The 23717-nt window shown below is 36.9% G+C and overlaps 2 protein-coding genes across 2 annotated transcripts; both read left to right on the top strand.

The window, feature by feature from the left end:
- Positions 895–4228, top strand: LOC18768363 (uncharacterized protein ycf39). The gene is made up of 8 exons (XM_007200997.2): positions 895–1165; positions 1263–1498; positions 1679–1777; positions 2270–2464; positions 2927–3019; positions 3115–3210; positions 3546–3686; positions 3827–4228. Exons 1-8 carry the CDS (start codon positions 985–987, stop codon positions 4001–4003), a joined length of 1218 nt encoding a protein of 405 aa, XP_007201059.1. The 5' UTR covers positions 895–984; the 3' UTR covers positions 4004–4228.
- On the top strand, positions 15951–21743 carry LOC18767041 (putative DNA helicase INO80). Its single transcript, XM_020570856.1, has 4 exons — positions 15951–17830; positions 18072–18265; positions 18851–19074; positions 20023–21743. The coding sequence occupies exons 1-4, from the start codon at positions 16552–16554 to the stop codon at positions 20765–20767; spliced, it is 2442 nt and encodes an 813-aa protein (XP_020426445.1). The 5' UTR covers positions 15951–16551; the 3' UTR covers positions 20768–21743.

The raw sequence follows: 23717 nt of genomic DNA, 5'->3' as shown, positions 1-23717 counted from the left end.
TGATGAACTAACAATCGAAAAGAATTTGGCTTAAAAAAAACAATCGAAAAGAGAATTGCAGAAATAAAACCCACGCAAATGCTTTTGCCTAAAATTGGGATTATCGCTGTGAGTCTTTGTGCAACTTGCAAGTAATCACTTTAAACCTTAGTCTTTGTGTATGAATCATGATCGTAATAGATTTGCATAAGAGGCTTAGTAAGGATTTTATCAATTGATTAAATATTGATTTGGCTTCAAGTAAATTAGGACTACTTTGCACCCATTAATGCACACGGTCCAACTTTAAATTCTAATGCATGTGATGTGAGGATGAAATGTTTGTTTCAAGACACCTTTTTTTTTTAACAAATTATTGGGAGAGTGGGGTTTACATTAGGGGTGGGCATAGTTTGATTCGGCCTGATTCTCTTCAAAACTCGAAACTGAAAAAATTCAACCGATTTAATTCAGTCCGATTTCTCAATAAAATGCCTAAGAGAATTGGACTAACCCGGACTAGTTTATATCCAGTTCAATTTCCAGTTGGTTTTTTTTTTTTTTTCTCAATATTTAGAGAGTTAAGCCAAACTGAATTTTTAAAAATTTTTAAGTTTGCAAATTCACAATTAGCGCAATTCCCAACCAATCATCCCAAATTGAATCTAGCAAACATTAAATTTAAAATTACAATCCTACAGGACCTGCCCCGTGGAAGAACTTCTCCCTCTCTCTCCCTCTCTCTCGCGTCTCAACCAAGTCCGTCGTCTCCAACATTGGGCTTTAGCTTTGAACCAGCCTAGTGACAGAAACCTTTGCTTATGGGCCGTCGGGTCGGATCGAGTCCCCCAAAAGTTGTGACACGTTGTGGAAAATCCTAAATTCCTAATCCAGTTTGGAGAAGGACGTGGCACCATTGGGATCCATTGCTCCTTCTCACTCTGTAGAAGAAAACGAGTCTGCCACCAGTCAGCCACAGAGAGAGAGAGAGAGAGTGCCTCAAACATGGCAGCAATGGCTTGGAGGCTTCCTACCCAGCTGGCAACACCCGGTAAACTCCATCATCATAATGACTCCAAAACGACGGCATATCAGAGCTCATTCTCATGGTGCCGTACGTTAGCTGCCGACCATCTCCTTCCTTCTTCATCATCATCTTCTTCTTCTTCCCGCTCCACCATTATAGGTTCGTCATCTTCCTACTTCTACTGGGCAAGCTTTAATTTTTGCTGCTCTTTTTACAAAATTGAAAAGAACCCATTTTTTTTATTTTGTGTGTGCAGGAACTAATACGCGGCGTTTAGTGAGATGTACGGCCAGGGCAGGGGTTGGGGCTGTGAATCTTGCTCCAGGGACTCCTGTGAGGCCAACCAGTATTCTAGTGGTTGGTGCCACTGGGACTTTGGGTAGGCAGATTGTGAGAAGAGCATTAGATGAAGGCTATGATGTTAGGTGCCTGGTTAGGCCTAGACCAGCCCCTGCTGACTTCCTCAGAGATTGGGGTGCTACTGTTGTCAATGTAAATACAACTTCCCTTCAATTCTAAATTTTCACTCTAAATTCTTGTTTATAGTTTAAGTTCTATTAGGGTTCTTGGTTTTTCTTACTATCAGGGATATTTGGTTTGACAATTTGTTTTGCTTCTTTGAAATTCAAGTACTTTGTTGCTGAATGTGTGATGTAAAATTGTGATAAACAGGCAGACCTTAGCAAACCAGAGACCATACCTGCAACTTTGGTTGGTATTCATACTGTCATTGATTGTGCCACTGGCCGTCCGGAGGAGCCCATCAAAACGGTAAGTTTCTACAGTTAATTGTCAGTTAATTGTTTCTTTGCTCGTCAATAGAAACAGATTAAATCAGCCTAGAAATTAATTCCCAACTGTAGATCATCTTTTGAGGCTACCATTGATCATAGGATGAGCAGTTAGTTCATTACATTCGATCAAAGAATGTCATTGTCTACTGCTCCTTTCCTACTTGCTTTACAGTGTTGTGACATTGTCATATGGACTTGCTTCTGTTTTTTTTGTTTTTTTTTTCAGCAATAAGTTGTTGTGTTTATTCTTGTTCAATGAAGAAACTGAAAAAGAAAAAATTGAAAAAGGTGTAACCGTTCAATAAATGGTCCCAATGAATCCAGAAAGTTGTTGAGAGATTCTTGTTACCTATTCCATTTCAAGGTCCTTGGCGATTATGAGGGCTATTTTATCCATGGCAGAAAATATGATCAGACTTAATAACGTGTCTGGTATATTTTTTCTTCTCTGACCATTTTTTATGTTTAGGTAGATTGGGAAGGAAAAGTTGCTCTTATACAATGTGCAAAAGCAATGGGAATCCAAAAATTTGTATTCTATTCTATCCACAACTGTGACAAGCATCCCGAAGTTCCCCTTATGGAGATCAAGTATTGCACTGAAAAGTTTCTCCAGGATTCAGGCCTAAATCACGTTATAATTCGTTTATGTGGATTCATGCAAGTAAGTGTCACTCAAACTGAAACTTGGACTTCCTCTTTTACGATATTGTTACTGGAATAACCAAGTTTGTGCTTCACCTGTCAACTTGATGTTTCAAATCAATTTCCTTATCTTCTTATTAGTCTCATATGATACTCCTCCAACCCCCATTCACTTTCTTTATCAGAAAGAACGGTTAATTTAGATAGAGTGATAACAAGTAGCATGTCTAAATATCCTTCAATTACTTGACAGACACAGGCATGCATACAAGCGCACACACCCTGAAACGGTATATGCATGTACATGGAGATTTGTCCATATGCTCTGAAGAGAATCTAGCCAGGGACATGATTTCATAAAAACAATCATAATCATGTACCGTATCGTCCCATAGTTATGGTTTCTTGTGTTCGGTTGTGAATATCTATTTTGATGTTAGTACTAAGTGCAAAAGTTTATCTTTTCTTTTTCACTTCTCAGGGGATTATTGGGCAGTATGCGGTACCTATATTGGAAGAGAAATCAGTTTGGGGAACAGATGCCCCCACAAGAATTGCGTACATGGACACTCAGGTTGGTTATATGCTAGATTGTTTCCCTGATGATTGAATCCACATTTTATATTACCTCTCTACACACGGTGTCTGAATACATTCATTTTGTATTAGGATGTAGCTCGCCTGACCTTTGTAGCTTTAAGAAATGAGAAAGTCAATGGGAAGCTTCTCACATTTGCTGGCCCTCGAGCATGGACAACCCAAGAGGTGAGTAAGAATATGTACCACCATCAGACCCTTTATTGTTCTTTCCTCCTCTAATTTGTACAGTATAAAATTGTTCTTTCCTCCAACAGCGATTGTACCTCACCCCATTATTACGAAATTGACCAAAAGATTACGTATCAATCCCAAAACTTGGGATAAATATAAATGAGTGCTGCTAAACGACCCCTAAAATTAACTGAGTACACCCTATGATCTACTATTTATATTAGCAGCACTCATTTATAATCTTAAGAAATAGATAATAGCAGATAATTTTTTGAGCTATTTCTATGAAACAAGGTGCAGGTTTTTCTTAAAGTACCTTTTGCTTTTAGGTAATAACATTGTGTGAAAGGTTTGCGGGGCAAGAGGCAAATGTAACTACAGTCCCAGTCTCTGTCTTGAGAGTAACCCGTCAGCTGACTAGGCTTTTTGAGTGGACAAATGATGTTGCTGATAGATTGGCATTTTCAGAGGTAAGTTCTTATGTTTTGCCTTTTGACACTTATTTATGTGAAAGCAAGTTGTTATATTCTTGATGGCTTTTGCACTGCAGTTTTGTAATTGTTGGTTTGCAACATTTGGAGCCTGAATATAATCTCTTTGGAATTTGTAGGTTCTTTCAAGTGATACTGTTTTCTCTGTTCCAATGAACGAGACATTTAGTCTTCTTGGTGTTGACGGAAAAGACATAGTCACACTCGAGAAATATCTGCAGGACTACTTCACCAACATTTTGAAGAAGTTGAAAGATCTCAAAGCACAATCTAAGCAATCTGACATTTACTTTTGAAAAAGGAGCATTGTATAATTGTAAATGAAGCCATGTATGTATCGACAAGTCTGATGATACCTGATAACACTCATGCAGAGGTATTACACTTGAATTGGTTTTTTCCTGCATCACCTTTCCTTCTTTTGTGTTCTATTGTTCACATAGTTCTTGTAGAATCTCCATATTTTTTGCTTCTTTATATAGTCAATTAGAGAGCAAAAATTCAGATGAGATGCTTTCAAATTTCTGAATCTCAAATCATAGTGTTCGTGGCGTACTTTCTTGTAACATCAAGATGTAAGCTTTTCCTTTTTGCCAAATGAAAATAGAAATCGCAGTACCTCTGCTTTCACGATCATCAAAATGTATTATATATATTCTAAGAACTATGAGGCCCAATTTCTTTCTTCCAGATAGTTTAGACCCAATACTATTATGTGTTCGGATTATTTTCACAAAATGGGTCCAAGGGCCGTGCTCAAACCTTGCTACTTAATGCAAGATCTGCCCAACGTTTTTATGGGTTCACATATCCCCTGGTTTCCTCCAAATATGCAAACACTTACTTTTGCTGCTGGTGTTTGTGAAAGTATATATTGGAGAAAATAGAACCAAAGACGAAAAAAAAAAGGGCGAAATTTGAGGAACCTGAGAGCAAGACCCCAGTGAAGATTTTAGTCAAGTGTTGACTCCGTTACTGGTTTTTGCCCTACTTCTTCTATCCTTCAGTGAGTGATAGAGGAGAGAGTGAATGTAGGCTCAAAGTGGCAATTTAGGTGGTGGTTGAGGAATCTCTACGCTCCTCCCCTTTCTACATTACATTAAAAGTTAGAGAGTGATTATTACTAGGTGGGCCAATCTAAACCATCCTTGTATTATCAAAGTTGCTTTTCATATGAGTTTTGATTTGAGTCACTAGTAGTCTAGTTAATTTCTCAAATAAGTTAAACTTTTGTCACATGTAACATGTCTTTTCCCCCACCTTAGTACTCACAATTTCAAATTTCAAGCCCTAAAGGAAGACAAAGAAACTTTTTAAAATTTATTTATTTTTTATAAATATTCATTTGTACTTGTAACCCAAGTGATTAAGAGCCTTTGTTTCTACACGTGACATGGCCTACATTTGAAGAACCCTAAAAAAATTATCCTTTTAAGTCATCATCTCAAAATACCATTTCATGGATTATCATACAATGATTGAAACAGAGGTGCATGGAAGTAGCTCCCATCTCTGTGTTCTGCAAACAATCTTCAAACTTTGTAAAGTTTTGGTAATGACAGAAGTGGGTTTCAAAACACAAGCCATGTAGGCGCCACTGGGAGACAATCCATGAGTATATATGGACTGAAAAGATGATTTGGGTGTTTTTTTTTTCTTTTGAGAAGTGGATAGCTAATTGATGGTATTTGAGAGTTGCAGGTTTTAGCTTGGAAGGGGGCCAATCATAAATCCATCAAAGTACCCACCTTTGAAAGGTTACCTTCCTCATCACACCCACCATTAATTCTTGAGTGGTCCAAAAAAAAAACCAAAACAAAACAATGTACCTGTGTCAGTGCATTGTGGTATTTAATTTTTCCTATTCTGTGAGAAGTTAATGGTGTATGAATTATTTTCATTTGGTTTTGTTTCTTACTGGTGCTGTTTCTTCTTCTATTGCTTGCATGTGGGCGTGCGTGCTTGTGTTCTTTTGAACTTTTGAGTTTTCCATCTCAACCTACTGGTCAAAGAACTAAAGATAAAGAGGGCTATGAGCCTTTTTTTCAGTTAGACAACCAATCTAATGCCTGTGATGTAGTCCCACAAAAACCAAAGTTTTTTTGGCCACCTTAAATATGTAGGTGTGACAAGATGTTGTGACATTAAATAGATCTCCAATCGAAAATTCACAAATTAAGGTTAAGAAACGAATCAAGTTAATGTTACGTATTTAAAAACACACAACGTTTAGAGAAATAAAGAAAAAAAAGAATCAATTTACAAAAATTAATTTGATGTAATTTGGCAAATCCATCAAAAATAATAATGATTTTGTAAAGGTGGAATGTCACTCACTCTTATTATCATTACAATTATGAATGTGCATTATTATACACACATATTTTCTTTTTGTTTTCACTTCTTACCGTTTCTGTCTCACCTATACAAATCAATCTCTCAATTCTCAAGTAGTATATATAAAGCAAAGGACAAGCAATTATAGAGTTGGGTCATTTCCTTTTTGGCTGTCTTTTCCTTATTTCCCCTTTTTCTCTTTTGGAGTTTTAGAGTGAATAAACCACTAGGATGGGACTCATTCCCTGCTCCATATGGTTGTCTGTTTTTGTCCAGAAATCTCGAAAATGATTCTTATTACAATTTCCAGGTAGCTACCCAACAATCACAGATTATAGAAACCAAAATTGACTGCAACCAAAATTAACAAAATCCCTTTGCCAATTAAGTACAAAACCAAGCACACAATTCAATCAGATTGTAAATTTTATCTCAAATTTGATGCATATGTCAAATGAAGTTTTCCTTTCGACCCAAAAAAAAAAGAAGTCAAATCGCTTTCGTCATTTGAACTAGACGGTACCTATCACTTTACGAAAGATTTGTAACATCTCAACCGATTATTAAGAATTTCTAGATTAATTCCTAAGCCCAAAGATGGTACAAATAATTGATGTGCTCAGTTTAATTTGGGGCAAAATAGGGCAAAATAGCGTAGGCTAGTTGAAAATCTTAGTATTATTTGATATCATTATTTTGTGTAATTGGGATGCAGAAATGGTCCCCATTTGCCTTCTTTTATGTGATGTATCTAATGGGTCCAGCTAAGCCCATTAAGTGTCCTTTTACTGTTAGACCCACAATTTCAAGTGCAGTAGGTGTAGCACTGCAGTGGCATGAAAATTGTCACCCCCTCACATCCTCCTAGTAGTTTACATGGATTTTGGAATTTGGGGTTCTACAGTTGTTCTTGAACTTTCCCTTACTTCTATAAGAACATCATGATTTATACCTCTTCACTATGAATGTGTGTGCTGAGTGGAAGAAATTTTAAAGGAGATCCTCAATCAGAAACCCCTGCACAAAGTTCCCCAACACCAGGCTTTAAAGATTGGTAGGGCAGTGTGCATATTCTCACTTGATCCTTTATTTGACTTCAAACTTTGTGTTTTTAAAGATTAGATATATATATATGTTTTGATTAAACAAATGGGAAGACCTTAAAAGTGGCAAAGGGCCTAACATTCTTCTGTTCTTCAACAAGATTTCATGGCAGTTTGCCTCCCCAACGTGAATGAATGGAGGGGTTTCAGAGAGAAAGTGAAAGTGATTGTTGACTCTCTGAATCAGCTGAGTCACTTTTCATCAAATCACAGGTAGCTTTTTCTTATTTAATTTTCACATGAAGGAAGAAGACAGGAGGATAATACTTCTTCATGTGCTTACAAACTGATCTGCAATGTACTATATCTCTGTAAAACTCTGCTCCCCGTATGTATGTATATGTATAGGAAAATGCCACACAGAAGGCCACTGAAATTGAAGGGATTGTTGTAGAAACTGGTGACTCTCAAAAAATAATGTCAACCAAGAAGTGAGCGCGGTAGTTTCAAAACGAAGCATTTTCATTTCACAGTGTTCAAATGGGTCAACTTTGTTCACTTTGTTTGAAATGCTCTTTGGCTTCTGCCATAAATGTTGAAGATCTTGCAAGCTTGTCAAATCATTGCTGATGTTAGACAAAAGATGTTGGGTTATTAATGTCATGCAGATGACAAAAGTTAAGGTAATTCCATTTGCCTAACCAATCATATATTTCATCAAACATAATCCCGTTATCTATTTAAAAGAAGATTAATCATCAAAAAAACCCTAAATACTCTTAGAAAAAATTCTAAAAAAAAGTCTTAAATTAAAAGTCAGACAACATAACGTGCTAAATTTTTTATAAAAAGAAAACACATTTACGTATGATCAAGGGCTGAACTGAGACTGAGAGGTGAGATATCCGACCGTTGCACTTTTGTTTCATGTTTTAATATTAAGCTCGGTTCGTAGACATGATGCTAAATTTTAAAAATATAAACATTTTTGGAAGCCAAATTTTACTTTACTTGTAATAACTTTTTGTCCACGTTCATGGCACGTGGTATGTACAACCAGTACACCACAAAAAGACATTAGTAGGGTTGGATTGGAGTACTCGAATTGGAGACAGAACCTTTTGAATAATTATACATAATTACAGATATAGCCTCGGGTTCAATATTATTGATGATGATTGCTAGAGAATTAAGGCTGGTAATTATTGTGTAAATGATCAACAAAATCCATCACGCACATCAACGGATGATTTGATCCTTCAAAACTAAGCATGCATAATTAAACTAAAGGACAGAAGGCATATAAATATTATTAAGTACCAACCCTTTTGCTTGTGTTTGTCTGCTGCTGCAGATGTGTGATGAGCCAATAATTCCAGTATGTGCTGCTACCACATTGGATTCTTTCTGTAATTCAGAGGAGAGAGAGAGAAGAAAATGAAAATGTTTTCTATAGCTTGGCTTAATTGCCAATACCATCTAATTGGGGGGGTTTCTACTGTTATTCAATGTAAGTTTGAGGATGTTTCTGCAAATGTTCTTTTAAATTTCAACTAGTGTTGCTTGCTGCCTCCACCAAATTAATTTTTGCATGGAAGGAGCCAATCATGCTCTCTTTACCACTTTATTTCAGTGTGAATGTGTTTTTGTACTGAGCATGAACAAGTAATTGTGCTGTAACTTTTCTCTGTTACCATTCAGGTAAAGATAGATACTTTCATTGGCACCTTTTACTTTTATCAAAACGGTGTGCTTTCCGGCGAATTTTATCGGGGTAGATTAATTTTATAGGGATTGTTTCTTGAAATTCCCAACCTTTTAAGGGTATGAGTGTAAGATTTTGATTGGAAGATTGGGTGAAGCCTAGCTTTTTTCTTTCTTGCCTCAAGATTTTCCCGGCAAATTTTTATCTCTCCCGGCAAAACTTGATCTGTCCCAACAAATTGGTTTGTGATTGATCTTTTCCGGCGAAAGTTTGTGAAATAGGTCTTTCCCTGCAAAATTTTTCTAGATAGATCTATCCCAGTGAAATTTGGCCTCTCCCAACAAAATTTATCGGGATATATCTTTACCGGCGAAATTTTCAAAATAGGTCTTTCCCAGCGAATTATTTCGGGATAGGTCTTTCTCGGCGAAAGTTGTTCTTTCCCAACAAATTGTTGTTCGTCGTGAAAAGCATTTTTTTTAAGTGACAAAAGTGCCCTTCCAACTGTGCATCAACTCCACTCCACCCATCTTCCCATACCCACAGCAAGTCCTGCGAGAAGATTCAGCAGCCGACAGAAGTTGGCGTTGCTCCTTCTCACATGCTCCGTATATGCGAGTCAAGGCAAATGCAATACTATACGATTACAATACATACCAAGAAATACTATTTGATCCTCAACCTTGCCCGTACATGTGTCTAATTTAACATTAGTATCGATCGCTTGAGGAAATAACATAGAAAGTAAATATATATAATTTTTAGAAAACAAAGATTATCATCTATCTCTTGGTACATGATAAGATCCAATCCATTCAATTGATTCTTTTTTTTCTTCTGAATTTCAATATGATTTAATGCAATTTAAACTAGACAATTCGACTTAATTGGATTTATTTATTATTTTGGTCTCAAACATAAATTTGATTAAAATATTTATTTGTTTTGTTTTATGTTTCATGTCAAATCCATTAAAAAGGTGTGCACTGCAATGATCTTGCCATGAAATATTGAAATGAAGACCCCATTTTTGACCAAGCCTAATCGACCAGCTTTACCATTGAATTAATTCTTATAGGAGGATCATGATAGGGGATGTGAATGAAACCAATGTGCAAAGCCTAACCCCCATGAAGAAACCCACAAGTCAAAAGGCTACCACATGTCGTTACTATAGAATCACATGTCTAATCTCTTATATTACGTAATCTTATATTATATGTACGATTCGATGACATAGATAGACACATAGTCAAGAAAAAATGCACATAATTGTATGCCGACGGTGATAGAGGAGAACTAATTTGCCGCCTCCCACCAATAAAAAGCTTAATCCCATCTGGTAGGTAGTACGTAGGAAGGAATTCAGTGTTGTGTTGGAGTTGTGAAAGGAGTGGATGTTTGAAATGGGTTGTGGGTTTTGGTGATGGCTCACAACAAGGCTTTCTTTTGGTCGTGAGAAGAAGTGATTTTGGAGTTTGTGATAGTTGAGAGATGTAAAAGCTTCGAACTGTCGGATCTCAACATAACTATACTGGAAAGAAAAGCAAACCCTGGACTGGATACGTAAAGCTTTGAAACATTGCGTAAGTAAGTGAAAACGACATGGTATTATGGCGTAAGTACGTGAAAACGACACATTATAGTAGTATGTCATCATAATGCTATGGCGTTGTTAATTCTTGGTTGGTACAATTCCGCAATCATGGCCTTTGACCCCCTTCTCTTTACTTTGTCTTGAAGTGTGGACTAAGGTAACTAGGGACCAAAGCAAAGAAATTAATCCCAAAAGATACATTACATACACGCCAGCATGGTGAATAAAGTTTGAGACGGAGCTACCTCGGTTGAAACAAAAGTTACAGTCAATCGGTAGCTCGTAGGTGGGTGAATTCTAACCGTTAATGCATTGTTAATTTCACATTTATCAATTGTTAGGAATCGTTATGCTTGCGTTGGCTTTTTTCTTTTTTATTTTACATTTTATTTAGAGTCGGTACCAGAAGGTGTGCAAGTGGTGTCACTGTACATGCCCCACACTTGACTCCAAATTTTAAATAATATATATTATTTGTCTTAAATTTCGCACAAAATTTCTCAAAATCTGAGAGCCGGTTCTGACTCTGTTCTTCACATGTATGCATGTTTACTGCACAATCATGGCTGGACGATTGTTCCATGTATTGACAACTGAATGGTAAATCTATTGAATAGAAAAGACAGAGTCCTAGTTAATCTCTTGTCATCATCATTCTGCTTCATTTCCTAGCTAAGCTAGGAAAAAAATCAATAAGAAAAAATTATCCTATGTAATTAGTGGTCCATTAGCAGCAAGAACATATTAAGATTAGGTACTTAAATCGAATAATAACAAGGTGGGGCGGGAAATATTAGGTGCTCAAGTGGAATTAAATTCTGCTAGTACCTGATGAACATGTAGATCATAGTCCCCACATGAGCACTTTAGTGATATAGCCAAGCTATCAATGTTCTCTCTCAGATATTTAAGTTTTTAAGCTCATTATTATCAATTAGCTAGTTACTAAACCCAAAAGGGAAAGAAGAAAAAAAAAAAGAGCTGAGATGCTACTTCAAATTAATAATTAAGACAAAGAATTTAAGTTTGGGAGAAAGCAATGAGTATATGCGCTATGTTTGATTAATAGTTCATATTCATAATCAAACAATATAACATGATGTACACAGTTTACCGTAAAAATTGAAATGACATTTTCTACGGTTCTTTTTCCTTGACTAAGCGTGTAAATAACCACCTCTTTCCCCATTTCTAATAAGCAACTTCAATGATTGTGGATCAATGATGTTGCATTGCTCCCAGTCCCATCTACCCCTATTGTACTTTTAACTTTTGGAAACTTGAAGAAGAAAAAAAGAATAAATTAGAAGCAGTAGATAAACCACCATAAAAAAAAGTAATTACAAGGAGCTTCCTTCCTCTAGTAAATTGCTCTTATTTTCAAAACTCTTTATGTTCAACAACTTTTGAATAGAATGGATATCTCTAGGCTATAGCTTTCTGCAATTCTTTCCCTCTCCATCTCGATTATGTATACGACTATATGAACCAAACAGATGAGGAAATTTAAGCAAATAATCATACACGCTTAGAAAAATAGGACCTAAAGATTCTTTATATTTTATATTTTTATTCTAAAAAAATGTCAATTCCCCACATTGGATGGCACTTTGAAAAACCACGTTCTAAGGTTGTATCATTTGATCATTCATTTTGATTGATAGGGACGTAAAGTTCAGGCGAGTCGACTGCCCATGTGTTAGTAAAATAGTCAAGAGCACACTTGGTTGGGCAAATGGGTTATCTTGACAAGATTGAAGCACCCTACAGTTCATTTCATGTTTCCTCTTATTCAATTATTTGAGAATATACTTTAACTTAATGAGATTTTATCTCGAAACAATCGGTTTAATTAGTAACGTACCACCTATTTTTAAGTTATAGATTATTCTGGTTCCGATGCAAGATTATGCTCATTTTCATCCATGATTTGTGTCCAAACACTCAAAACAAAATAAGGTACAATCACATTACATAGTCATACAAAATTTGGAATCTTTTTCGTTAAACATAGTAATATTCTTTTCTTTTCTTTAGAGTTGGTTCGTTTAATATAAGAAATGTTATTTGCATTTCAAAATAAGTCTGTTGCACTCGATCTTCCAATCATGAACGAATTGAGATGAACTTTTGATAACCAAATTCCAACTGGGTTTTGAGCAACCTTCCATCATTGCTAGTTGGCCACTAACCTGTTCATTGTGCTCACTAGGAAGTATATGATTAAACTACAAAGAAAAAAAATTTGCTAGCACTACATAATTATAATATATTAAATTCTAGATCAAGATTGAAGTATGATGTATGATATAATTTTTTTATATGTATATTTAAAATAGAATTCATAAAAAGGAAAGACAGGTCACTGCACCCAAAAAAATATGCCACAAGGTGTCTCATTAGGATTTTTATAAATAATTTCCTATAAATAATTTAATGCATGGAATCATCTTTTTTTCTTCTTCTTTTTTTATACATAAAATTTTATAAATCTGACATGGAATGGAATCACCTTTCAAGATGAATAATGATGTATGACACTCAAATTATACATAATTTACATTACTAAATCGGGATTATTGTGCATGGTCAGCATGGGTATTTTAGGCCAATGTCTTGGCCTTATACTTTATAGTTTCCGTCTTGGACCAACCCTTCCGCACGTGCACTCGTGGGTTGGAATTTGAATATTCCAAATCAAAGAGCTTTTGGTTTTTGAGAAGAAAAGGTATAACCAATTTGTTTAATTAAGTTGCTATCCTTGAAAACAAAGAAAAATATTGGTATTATCTATTCAGAATCATTGTCCCGAGGTAATGTTATTTTTCTAGATAATCTGATATGTTATGTCGTTAGATTAGGTTACTACTTCAATTTACATATAGTCAGATAATATAACTAACGTGTAACGACTTTCTCCTACCGTACTTTGTTAGCTTTGGGATTCTTGTTCAGATTTGGAGCACATAAACTGGGTTGGGAAAGACAAGGAAAATGATGGGAAAAACTTGGTGGGTTGTGGTGAAGCCAATTGGAGAACAATGCGTCCAAGTCCAAGGAAGGTTGCTTCTGGATTTCTCCGAGAAGGCTCCAATACAGATATATCAAAGTATTGACCAAGTTGAACACGTCTGCTTGACACTATTTTATTTGCAAGAAAGAAGAAGAAGGAGGTCAATGCATGATTTTGACTTTATGAAATCGTCTTTGACATATAGTTTTTTTCTTTCTCAATCCTTAAAACCCTAGAAATATAAAGGGAGACCAAACACCGTTTTGCTTAATTATTTCAAAAGTCTACAAATTAGACTCAATGATTTGACCAAAATGCCCATGTTTTGAAGTGATTTTACTCATACAAAAATACATATATATGTTATATTATATAATATTTGGGTTTTGGCTCCCACAGTGACACAGTCTTACCTTTTATAGTAGTCTCTGTGAGCAGTTTCTTTTTGATGCAGAATCAGAATGATTAATTTTGAGATTATTATATTTGATTTTTTTTATATAGTATTCTCAACTAGACCACAACTTTTCACCTCCCAATTCCAATTAGGTACAACCAAAATTTAGCAAAATTTTATTCCTCTTCTTCTCCTTGGAAAAGGGTTTTCCTTGTTACAGCATATCCAGCATGCATATGCAATGCAAGCATTTATAGTAAGGAATTATAAACATTCTGATGGAAACTTTTGTCAGGGGGGGTTTTGAATTTAAAAAGAAAAAAAAAACCCAAAAAAAGAAGATTCTTCAAAGTGAAGAAAGATTATTATATGGAAAACAGATTTTTAGGAAAGGATTAAAAGGAAAACTAGGGGAAATTTTTATATGTTTCGGGTACATCAGATGTGCACATAGGACATGTGAAATTATTCTCTAACTTACTACATTGCTTTTTATGACATGTGGTTGGCTGTATCTGAAATATTCCACAGATCCTACGTCTATTGGACGGTGCACTAACCACGCGATGTAATAAAAAATTACTCGAAAAACAAGACATAAAAAGAAAATTTAAGCTTTAGAATCTATTTACATTTGGTAGTAAACAAAAGTTACACAACACAAAAACTACCCTCTTGAAGTTTCAACCACCACACTCTTTTGGAAATGAAATCCAAGTCCTCCTGATCTTTAAGAGGGACATAACATTCAAAATAGAAGCATCATATATGGTCCCTTAACAATTATGAAATCTTAGTAAAGTGCTAGTTTATGTACTTTTTGTGGACATCTACTAAACACATCTAAACACAATTAATCTTTTAATTTAGTTCTAAATACAAGTACTGTTTATCAAGTACCACAAGGTCATTGAATTTGGAAAAAAGATGACTAAAAAAAAAGAGGGAAATTGTTGCTGGTTAGACACTGGCTTGCAAATTGGGTTCTCTTTTGGAGTGCTGAGTTTTGGTTATTTGTTTACTTCGACACATTGGTACAAAGCACAAGGTTTCATGAGCCTTGAATGAAATTGGAATTCATTGTTATATGGTCCCAGTCTTCTTCTTTTCACCTTTAGCTAACCTTCCTAGCCTAGCCTTTTGTGTGAATGATGCTGCTATCTCTGAGATGCCAACCCAGCTCACAATTTTATTTTTATTCACTTTTTCTTTCTTCTCTGTCTCTTTTACCTCTTTCAGGCAATCTCCATTAATTTTTGAGTTGTACTGTACATAGCACTGTATTTCACACATTTGGTAACACTCTTTCAACCCACTAATTTATACAAAAATAATCAAGTGCGGACTACGGACTGTGAGAAATTGGACGATCGGCTATCACAGCCCGTTATTGTAGATGTCCGCTCCTGAACCAGCCTCCTAAATAGCATGTTATTCCAAGAGGCAGTCATGCAATTCTTATGCAGATCTCATTTGAACAGAAAGTACGTAGCACAAAAATTGTGACATGACAACCTAATCTGAAAGATTTGGAAACAATGGCCAGTTAATTGTAAAGAAAGAAGAAAACAACGGCCAGATAATTCAACTAGTAATGGCTTAATTTGTAACTGAAAGATTAGTCCAACCAACGGTATCCCAAAATTAAATGAAATTATTAAGATTAATCATAATTAAGTTGCACAATTTAATAGAGGGTTTATGACTGCATTTGAACGTTGCCAGAAGCAACACCAGGGCCGTCTAAACCTGTTAAAAAAATTCAAGTCCACGGTAAAAACTCTGGTCAATGATTACGTAAATTGAGCAGAAAGAGAAACCTGCAGGAGAAACTACAAGGGTATTTCTGGAATAGTACCCGCGAGAAAATGTAGAGGGGGCAACAAGCGTCAAACTTTCCGTCAAACCAAACACCCCATACGGGTCTCGTTTTGTCACTCAGTCTTTGTAGCTTTTGGTCCAAGTCTGAGAGCCCCCAGAAATAGAATATTTTCAGAGACCTTTCCCAAACCCAAACCCAAACCCAAACCCCAATCCCCAATCCCCAACCAACCCACAACATTTCCAAATTTGATTTTTTTATAATTTTAATTTTTATATACAATCGATATGATTCGAACACAGAATCTCGGATTGAGAATGGCTGGTGTTAAAAACTTAAGTTACAAGCTTTTTGGTTTCCGATTTCAAATTAGAACTGAGAATTTCCAATTATGTGCTTCTCTAACCACCCATAAACCATCTGAAACTTTAGGAAACCCTCGTCTCAATCTTCAACTAATCTGGTTGTTACCCAAATTAAAAAATTTTAAACTAAAAAATATTGCCTAAAAAGTACACCCATAAAATATATAAAAATACTAAAAAAATAGTTTTTAAACTGATACACACCGACGCACAATGCCACCATACATAGCCTCTCACTCTCTTTCTCTCACATAAACACAAATACACTGTTCACTCTCTCTCTCTCTCTGTTTGCTTTCTGTGTCTCTCTGCTACAAGCCGACGACAAACTCCGCGCTGGCAAGATTCCCTTCTCCCCGCCTTTGTCCTCCTTTTTTCCTTTTCCTTTTCTCTTATCTTCCTCCGCACAAACCCTAAGCTCTGAAATTTTTCCGAGAAACAAACAGGCAAACCCAACAACTATCAGAGAATCCCAATCCCACCGTCATGTTTCAGCTGATCTCGCCTTAACCCAACACGTCTCTTTCCCCATACACTCTTAAAGTTGTCTTCTTTTTCGAGCCTGATGGGCTGCACGAGCTCCAAGCTTGACGATCTTCCGGCCGTGGCTTTATGCCGAGAGCGCTGCGGCTATCTCGACGAGGCGATTCACCAGCGCTATGCTCTGGCAGAAGCCCACTTCGCTTATATTCACTCCCTCAGAGACATCGGCCACTCTCTGCATAAATTCATCGAACAGGAGGTGGGCAATTCATCTGGGTCACCTCCTTCTCCCCACCTCAACCTCCCTCCTGTCCGAAAAGGGGACACCAAATCGTCGCCGCTGCACCACTCTCATTCAAATTCAGGCTCCCATCTTCACTTTCACTCCGATTCCGACGACGACGACTTGGGCTCGCTCCACCACTCGGACCACTCGTCGCCGCTGCACAATACTCACCCTGGCAGCCATATTGATTACATGGGCAACGGCCAGGAGGGTTTCCAGGAGGGTTTTAGCTCGTACCCAGATGGTTACATGCGCATGAATTACATGAGGAACAAAGCGACACCGTCTGTGGTGTATCAGCAGAAACCCATGAGCCCAGAGAACGTGTATCACATGGGTGAATCTTCTTCTTCTTCAAATTCGCATTATGGATATCCAAATTCAAATCCTAATCCAAACAACACTGCTAATCCTTACCCCTATTATGGTGGGTACAACAATTACGGTGGCGGGGGTGGGGGGTATTATGGTAATTCATCTCCGCCGCCGCCTTACGGAGCCATATCGTCGCCGCCGGCTTCGGCTTCCACCTCTGCGAAGCCGCCTCCGCCTCCGCCATCGCCGCCTAGAGCTTCGGCTTGGGAGTTTTTGAACCCGTTCGAGACTTACGATAAGTACTACTCGGCCTACACGCCGAGCCGAGACTCGAAGGAAGTGAGAGACGAAGAGGGAATTCCCGATTTGGAAGACGAGGAGTACCAGCAGGAGGTGGTGAAGGAGGTGCAGAGAGACCACAAGCACGTGGTCGATGGCGGGAAGCATTCCAAGGCTGTTGTGGACGATGAGTTAGCTGAAACGCAGCCTTCCTCGCTTTATCAATCGAGGCCGAGCGTGGAGACCGATGGTGGTGGGGCTGAGTATGAGGTCCATGTGGTGGAGAAGAAGGTTGTGGATGAGGACGAGAGGCGCGAGGACCGTGGCAATGGCGGCGGTGCACCTAAAGTTCGACCGGGGTCTCGGGATGCTTTTGAAGTAGCTCGAGAGATTGAGGTTCAGTTTCAGAGAGCTTCCGAGTCCGGGAACGAAATTGCCAAGATGCTCGAGGTGGGAAGGCTTCCACATAATCGAAAACACGGTGGGTATGGGATTATACACCTTTTAATGGATAGATTGCTACAAATTTGCTTGCTTGAATCTTGATCTATCTGGGAAGTTTTAAACTATTATGCTTTTGGTGTGTAGTAGTTTTAGTTTCCTAAAATGGGAAGTTTATAGATCGGGATTTTATGTTGTTGAATTTTTGTTGAATTTTTGTTGAATTTGAACTCTATTTAGCAGAGATTTGACTTTTGTGTTGTGTGGGTCTTTATGATCAGTTTCTTCTAAGATGATGTCGTTAGTGTCTTCGCAACCTTCTACTTCTAAGAGTGCTGAGCCATCGGCCTCCTCTGAAATAGCTGGTCCTGCTCAATTGGGGTTTGATGAAGAAATGATGATGAGGTCCAAAAATCTCTCTTCTACCTTAGCCAAGCTGTATCTTTGGGAGAAGAAACTCTATAATGAAGTAAAGGTATGTTGCTTCCTCCGTTCCTGTTACTAGCTGCATGTTTATTTGCTCATTTTTGTGGCTTTGAAATTTCTGGGCCATCTGGGTTTCTTAACAAATCAAAATTTTCTAATTATGCTGCGCCAGACAAATGGTTCGTGATCGTTTGTTCAAATGTATTTTAGTTTCCTTCTTCATAATAAGTCTCTTACTTTCTATTTTGGTTGAATGTGAAATTTCAAATATTTAATTTCTTTCCCCCCCTGGATCAAGATCTCTATGAAAGCATCTTCTTAATTTGAAGTCTGACCAGTGCATGTTTGTCTTCAGAAGAGCCTCTTTATTGATAGAGCATCTTCTTAATTCACTGGCTAAAACTTGGCTAATCTGTATCCAACATGGGTCTATCTGAATAAGTAACAGAAAAATTTTCTTTTTTATTCAAGCATTAACCATTACATGAGTTTGACTAGTTCTTTTGGTGACGTACTCTTGCCTTGCTTACTATCCAAAAGTTTAAAGCACTGGGCGTATTCAAGGTTTTTGCCCTTCCTAATTTGTGTCCTTGTCAGTTGTGACTGATGGGTTTCCATTCTTATAATTTTTCAGTCTGAGGAAAAGATGCGGGTAATCCATGACAGGAAGGTCCGTAAGCTGAAGCGTTTAGATGAAAAGGGAGCGGAGGCTCACAAAGTTGATACAACTCGAACTTTAATAAGGAGTCTGTCCACAAAAATCAGAATCGCAATTCAAGTTGTTGACAAAATATCTGTGACCATAAATAAGATTAGGGATGAAGAATTATGGCCACAACTGAATGAATTAATTCAAGGGTATGTTATCAATGTTCCTAGTTCTGCTGCGCTTGTTTGTAAGTTTTGTTATTTGTTTCACTCACAACCCATGCTATGAATAGTTTCTCTTCTTTAGTATATTTGTATGGGGTTTTAGCTTTAAAATTTGAGGCTGTTTTTAATTTTAATTCTTTTCTGGATACTATTTGTTCATATGATTACTTTTCATTGTCATTGAGCACATATCTTGTGCTAAGCTTAGATATAACTTATAACTAATAATTTCAAATTCGAAATATCATAATCAATCTTATTGATATCATGATGTTACAGGTAATGTGATCTCTTAATCTTTTTAATGGACCTTTCTATTTGCTAATCCCAGTTAACCCAAAAACAGTCAGCTCCATGGAATTGGTGAGGTCCATTGGTATTCCTTCCCGTATTTGTTGTGCTAGATTTCTTTAAGACTAAGAATGGCACGTGACTAATAAGGATTAGGCTTGGTGATTAAAGAATAGAAGTAATTACGCTAGAAGGAGCCTGGGGAAAATTAGAAGAATGGAAAAAGCTTGATCAGAGTTTCCTTATAATATTTGTCGGTTGGTGTGTCATATTTGAGATCCTCATGTAGGGCTTCCTAAAACCCTTGTGACAAATCTAAAATTATATAACTTGTACCAAAAATATGAAATTGGGTAAGTCTCATGTTGGAAGTTTTTACTTCATATAGTGGTGTCTTAAAGAACACCTACCTTAATAGAAGACTCCTAATAAGACTACAAGTACTTATAGTAATCAATGAACCTCATTTTGCAATAGGGAAGATTGGCTAGGTGATGGCGATATTGGGGAGGCTTATATTTATTATTTGTGCTTTTATTTTCTCAATGATCGCTCACTTGGAAGTGTATACTTTGTGGACGACAAAGTGTATGTCATCTGTGTGACATTATGGTTAATTATTTTTCCTTTTCTTTTCTTCAGGTTAACCCGGATGTGGAAATGCATGCTTGATTGTCATCGTACTCAGTGCCAAGTAATTAGAGAAGCCAGGGGTTTAGGTCCTATTGGATCTGGAAAAAGGCTTAGTGATGCTCATCTTGATGCTACATCGCAGCTTGAGCATGAGCTTATTAACTGGACTTTCAGATTCTCTACTTGGATTAGTGCTCAAAAGGGTTATGTGAGAGCTTTGAACAATTGGCTTCTAAAATGTCTTCTGTATGAACCCGAAGAAACACCAGATGGAATAGTTCCTTTTTCACCTGGTAGGATAGGTGCGCCTCCTGTTTTTGTAATCTGTAACCAATGGTCACAAGCTTTGGAGAGAATATCAGAAAGAGAGGTCGTTGAAACTATGCGTGTCTTCACCACGAGTGTCTTACAGGTTTGGGAACAAGATAAGCTTGAAATGCGCCAGAGGATGGTAGCACACAAGGATCTAGAGAAAAAAGTTAAGAACTTGGATAGAAAGGACCAAAAATTACAGAAGGAAATTCAGGCATTAGACAAGAAAATTGTGCTAGTACCAGGGGATGTTGACACTCTCTCAGGTGGTGGACAGATTGTATATCAGAGTGACACTAGAAATAGTACTTTACAGGCTAGTCTGCAACGCATTTTTGAGGCCATGGAAAGGTTCACCGATAACTCCACAAAAGCTTACGAGGAGCTTTTGCAACGTAACGAAGAAGATAGGCTTGCGAGAGAGGAAGAGAGGGTTTCATAGGGTCTGTTGTTTGATGGAGTTATAACTATCCCTTTTGCATTGATGACTTGGTTTATTATCTGCACATGTCAGCTGTCAAGGCGTATGAATGGAAGCTCTCTAGTTCTTTGAGGGTCTATTACCATGGAGCTCAATAATTCATTCCTTGGAGCAAGCTTTTCCTCCATCTGTTGGCGGCCATTTCGTTGTCTGCTTGGCTAGTTATTGTTGCTGAGAGAACACTAATCAGGATAATCTGTAATAGCTCAGCAGTAAGCCATGCTTGAGGCTTCCCCATTTACAGTGCAAGATATTTATCTGGGCTGGCTCTGCAGTTTTAATTTAAGGAGACAACCAGTACAGTTGATTGACGACAATGGCTGAATATTTATACGAGCAAAGACAATGGGCAACAATGCACACAGGCAAAGGTGAGGGGCAAGCACAAGATAAGTTATTGCTGATTATGAATCAACTTGGTCCACTGCCTGACAACAGAAATGATTTTAAAGCTGCTTCTGGCCAAAGTGTTTGCTGAATCGACGATTGCTCGTAGAATCACATTTTGAACTACTCTTACTGCTCCGTGAATCAGTGAAATCTACTTTCTATGGAGTGGGGGCTCCTTTCTTGAGCTAAATATTGCAATTTGGCAGCATATGAGAGACGTGGAATGAAGGGCAAGAAGAGAGCTACTTTCTCAAATCAAAAGTACCAAGACTTTGCACAAATTGGCCAAAATAATTCAAGTAAGCGGCTGTCCTTTTCAGTTTTGTGATGATGATGAGTTTCAGTGTAGTCTGTATGGGGTGCTTGGAGTGACGCAAGTCTCTCTCTATGCCCAAAAATAGTTGGATATTTGTATAAAATTTATTCTTTCCTTGTTCTTTCTTTTTCAGTATTTCATTTACATCAATTATTGTACAGACAACCTTTGGCAATTGAACAAAGTGACAGCACCTTTAATAAGAAAACGAACCAAATAAAAGTTCTGTTAAACGGCGACGTTTCATGGAGTGTTTGAATGGGGATGCAAAGTAAAAAGCTGTGAAGTGAAGTGTGAAATGTGACTTTAGTCTCTTCAATTATTGAGGTTTACATCCTATAGACTCTCTAGAGTAAAAACTACGTTTGGATTTGGGAATATTTATATATATATTTTTTAATGTTTATGCTTAGCTCACTTTGCTTCCAGTTCCGTGATTCAGCAGAAAACTGTGAAAAAAAAAACCCTTGAACAGACTGAACTTGAGAGTTGACAAAATTCATTGCTTCTTGACAGTTGAATGGAATTCACTTTCTTGGGTTTTTATATGTGTTGAAAAGTCCAAAAGATATGATGCCAAGCCCAATTCAGTTAAACACGTTCATGTTAATCTCAGAATGGGGATGCGTCTATGAGCTTATGATTCCTCTTCATCCAATACAGCAAGACTTTGCCCCAAACGTCCCATCGATTGGTCCATAGTCCACACGACATTAGGCAGCCATAGGGTGCCTCTTTCCTTGAAATGAGAACCATAGGTTGGCCATTTGACCATTTTTACATAAACATTCAAGAGTGTTATGATCAGTCGTTCATGCCTTAATATCACTCGTTAAAGAATGTTAAGCTTTACGGTTTAATGCTGCTTTTACACTGTTATGGTCAATGAATCATGACTCTTAAAATGTTATAACAAAACAGTACTATTTTCGTTGCAAATAATTTAGGGTTTATCATAACTCATTAAATTTTTTTGGCTTATCATAACTCATTAAAAAATGCTAAAGCTTACGCTTTAACATTGCTTTTGCAATATTATGGTATGAATATAAACATTGAAGAATGCTACTGTCAGTCGATCACGTTAAACATTAATCTCATAACTCTTAGAATATTACAATTTAGTCACTCATACTTTATCATTGCTCTTATAATATTAGGATCAATTGCTCATGCAACATTTTTGGTTATTTTGTCCTCTACAAATTGTTAAAAAAGCTAGGCTGAAGTCACACTTCCCAATTCCAAATCACCATATGAAATATAAAATGGGGTTTGTACAAGTAGAGAGTATGAGAATACAACTTGTGACTATCATGGGTAAATAACAATTTTCTATAGTTCTTCGATTGTCTAACTTATTCTCTTTTGCGAGTGGAATTAAAAGCAATGGACGAATGGGAATTGGGAACCAACAACTACCACTCCAGCCAGTCTTTTTCTCAATTTCACCAGGTCTTGAAAAATATTCATTTTCATCATCCACCAAACAAATGATTGACATATTTTCACTCTATTTTTTTTTCCCCTCTTTGGTATCTGTGCAGAATCTGCAGATAGATTTGATTTGGCTACAAACTTTGCTGGCAGTCTTGAGTTTCCACCCAATGAGTTAAAATTATGTGCATTATAATCAGCATTTTTATGATAACCAAGGATTTATTTATTTATTGCTTTTTGGGGTACAATTTAATCAAGACCAAGCCAATGCTGGCAAAACTCACAATGTTGATATCAAATAATAAAACTCAACGGAGTTGAGTCGAGTAGAAAATGACATTGATTTGCATACAAGTAATTTCAGATTCGAATCCTCATAATACTTTGACAGTATAAAAAACCCTTCGTCTCTTACAATTTAGACTATCGTATATACTAAAAAAAACCAAAAAAGAAACGTGAATTGTGTTTTCGAACTTTTGAGCATAACATAACATTATTGAATGGTACCTGCCTACAATGAATGAATGCAACTGTTAAAACACAGTAAGTGGCATATAATGATTTGTCTCCACAAAGAAAAATTGGACCTTTATGAGAAGAGAATATATGCCTTTTCAATTGGATAGGCCACACTTAAAAATAGTTAATACAGATCAAGATTATATGCATTAAAGAAAACAAAATGCAACAACCAAACAAGTTCTGGTATCTTGTCATGATGAAGTACTACAAGGAAAGCAAAAGAACAAGACAACTTGAGTA

Source organism: Prunus persica, chromosome G8, assembly GCF_000346465.2.
Source record: "Prunus persica cultivar Lovell chromosome G8, Prunus_persica_NCBIv2, whole genome shotgun sequence".
NCBI classification, from domain to species: domain Eukaryota; kingdom Viridiplantae; phylum Streptophyta; class Magnoliopsida; order Rosales; family Rosaceae; genus Prunus; species Prunus persica.
Note: the sequence above shows the minus strand (reverse complement) of the source record. Positions and strands in the feature narration are given on the sequence as shown.